The sequence below is a fragment of the Mustela putorius genome, unplaced genomic scaffold (assembly GCF_011764305.1).
Source record: "Mustela putorius furo isolate JIRA1106 unplaced genomic scaffold, ASM1176430v1.1 tig00000421_pilon_pilon_pilon, whole genome shotgun sequence".
Lineage (NCBI taxonomy): Eukaryota > Metazoa > Chordata > Mammalia > Carnivora > Mustelidae > Mustela > Mustela putorius.
Window position 1 is genome coordinate 8457156 of NW_025421375.1, and position 2770 is coordinate 8459925.

The following is a 2770-nucleotide window of genomic DNA, read 5'->3' on the forward strand; positions in this document are numbered from 1 at the left end:
CCTTCCCAGGTAGTCCCTCTGTTTCTTCTGTCTCAGATGGAGATGGATTCTCTGGAAGCACGTCTTCAAGGCTAGGGCAGGGCCCTCAAACCCGGGGGAGATTCCGCCAATCCCGTCGCAGGTACCACACAGGTGTCTGGGGTTCTGGCTGCCCTTGGGGCCCTGGGCAGAGTTTTCCCAGCAGGGATGGGTTCAGGCAGCAAATGGCGGCACCCAGTGAGGAAGAGGGTGAAGGCCAGCTCAAAGATACAGCTGTCCTCCTTGTGGAGGACATAGTGGGCCGGGCCTCCTGGAACTGGCGGCCACATACCATGTCCCAGAGGAGCTGTCCTGGGCCAGGGAAGGGACAGATGATCCTTCTTGTATCAGAAGCAGCAGGTCCTTCTGTGAAGCTGCCCGGGACCAGGAGGCAGCTCACAGCCCAGAATGAGAGGCTGCCACAGGGAACCAGTAGGATTCCCGCAGAGGGGTTGGGCACTGCTCCCGAGGGCTTCTGGTGCCCTGGCGGACCAGTGGAGGGTGCCCTGGCCCCCAATTCATCTTCAGTTCTTTCTATTCATGAGTCTTCAATAGAACAGGGTAGTTTTCATTTGCAGAATGTTCCCGTACACTTTTCATGCCTTTTCATTTTTGTTCCTTTCCTTTATATATGCTTTACATGGATTAGAAGACATTAGAAGACATCGCCCATTTCAATTATTTGTTAATTTTTTCATGGAAGTTTGATTAGTCCAAAGAAGGTAAATCTCCCAGATCTATATTCTATCTATAGTCACTAGCTTCTGTTCTGTTCCTCGCCTTTCCACTGCCGCCAGTATGGTTTCTGGTGAGTAATTCCATCAAAACAGGTGGTCCCCGTGGTCACAACCCTTCTACTTCCTGGCTTCATGGACCCTTTCCATGCATCCTTTCACTGATGCAATTCCTTGAGGCCTTTTCAGCTTTGAAATAGATTCTTAACCAATATTTGCTCTTATGCTACGGCCTTAGGGTCATTCCACCTTTGTTTGCAGTGTGGCTCTTTTCTCCCTTAACCGGGGGAGGTTTGAGGCATCACTCTTAAGTCCCTTTCTCTCTTACGTGCCCACTTCCCTTGCTAGGCTTTAAGTGAATGGAATGGCTTGTAAATGGCAGATTCAAAGATCCATTTTGTAAAGAATATTTGCACTTGGGTGGCTACCAGTGTGATGTGGAAGGTTACTAGTGCTTTTGTTTTTTATATTCTGATGTGTCTGCTTCTTTTTCTGCTTATAGAATTCACACTTTACCTTCTTCCCATTCTGCCTTTAAAATAGCTGATACTACTTCAGTATGATTATTGTTCAGAGGTTGGTATCCCTACAAAACTCAAAGATACAGACAGGGGATTGGATTTCTTATGTCTGCATTTACCCTGAGGACAATATCCATACTGATTTCCAGGAAGTTGATGCTTTTACTTCTAATGTGAATCACAAAATAACAAGTAAGTGAGTTGTACAATTTATTCTTTCATCAGGTTGTAATCAGACTTGTTTCCTCCTTCAATAAGGAACAAATGCAAGTATTTTTCTGTAGAAACATTTAATTAACAAAAAAATAAAAATAATAATAAATTAAAGCATATATATTTCTCTTAACCACAATGAAGGTACATCTAACATTATACAATGAAAAATAATTTAAATCTTATAGTGAAATACGTAAATAGTTAATAGGTAGATCAGCATAGCCGTGTGAAAGCAACAGGTGTTTGTAGCGTTGACTTGATGTGGCTTAATACTCCTGAACACGTGACAAATTGATTCGGTTCATGTCACAATGACAGCAGAAATGAGGGTCTCTGACACAGCAGAACTCCAGAATGTGTGATGTTACAGTCAGAGGGAATCATTTCCATGTTGAAACGGGTCTCACTTCCTGCTCCGCAATCTCTTATGCAAGGCTGTTGATGCATACAAGGGTTTCATGATCTCTGCTCGGACCATCTCCCAGGCACAAGGGCTGTATTGCTTCTCTTGCAGATAGAGGGAGATTCTCTGGAAGTAGTTCCTCAGGATGGAATCCCTATTCACAAGGGGCATCTCTTCCACCCCTGCCTCCTGCAGGGGACAGGCTTCCAGGCGGCTCATCTGCTCAGAAAGTCCTGAGCACAATTCCTCCAGGAGGGTCGTGTTCCAGGGAGCAGGTGAGGCCTCTGTGCAGAAGAGGTGGAAGGTCTTCTGGTTTGTCACATGGAGGACAGAGATTGCTTGCGCCTTCTGCAACTGCTTGCCATCAAAAACCTCCTGGGGGAAGGCAAAGTCATTTCTGTCCCTCAGGCAGGAAAAAGCAGAGACTCTCTTCATTTGTCGCAGGAGCATCAAGGCCCTCCAGTGCAGCAGGCCGTGGTCCTGAGGCAGGTCACATCCCAGAGAGCTGAGGGACTGGCAGCTGAGCACCACCAGGGCCACCAAAAAGGAGCAGGGCAGGGCCATTGGGGATCTGGCAGATGCTGTTGGTCTGGCTGGGGTGGGCATGTCTGGGACCCGTGGCTCTAGCTTCTCTGAACATCTTCTCTTGTGCTGGGGCTTAAGTAGGGGACGCAGGAGTTTTCGATTTCTGAACGTTTGTCTCCCTTCCTTTCTACTTCTCTTTTTGCTTTCTATTTTGCACTTTCTACTGGGGTTTAGAGTATGGGTTTCTCAACCATGTATCATTTTTTTTCCGTATGGTTTCTTGCCTCCAGAGTCTTTTGGATGTTTTTTAATTGAAACTTCCAAGAAAACTTAATAGCACAGAGACACAGCAT

General features: G+C 46.4%; 1 protein-coding gene across 1 annotated transcript; it reads right to left on the bottom strand.

The window, feature by feature from the left end:
• Positions 1-1679: 1679 nt before the first annotated feature.
• Positions 1680-2499, bottom strand: LOC101678184 (interferon alpha-1/2-like). Its single transcript, XM_004761817.3, has one exon. It carries the CDS (start codon positions 2496-2498, stop codon positions 1893-1895), a length of 606 nt encoding a protein of 201 aa, XP_004761874.3. The 5' UTR covers position 2499; the 3' UTR covers positions 1680-1892.
• Positions 2500-2770: the final 271 nt, after the last annotated feature.

Coding starts and splice junctions, on each gene's coding strand:
- LOC101678184 (XM_004761817.3), bottom strand. CDS start 2,498: ATGCCCACCCCAGCCAGACCAACAGCATCTGCCAGATCCCCAATGGCC.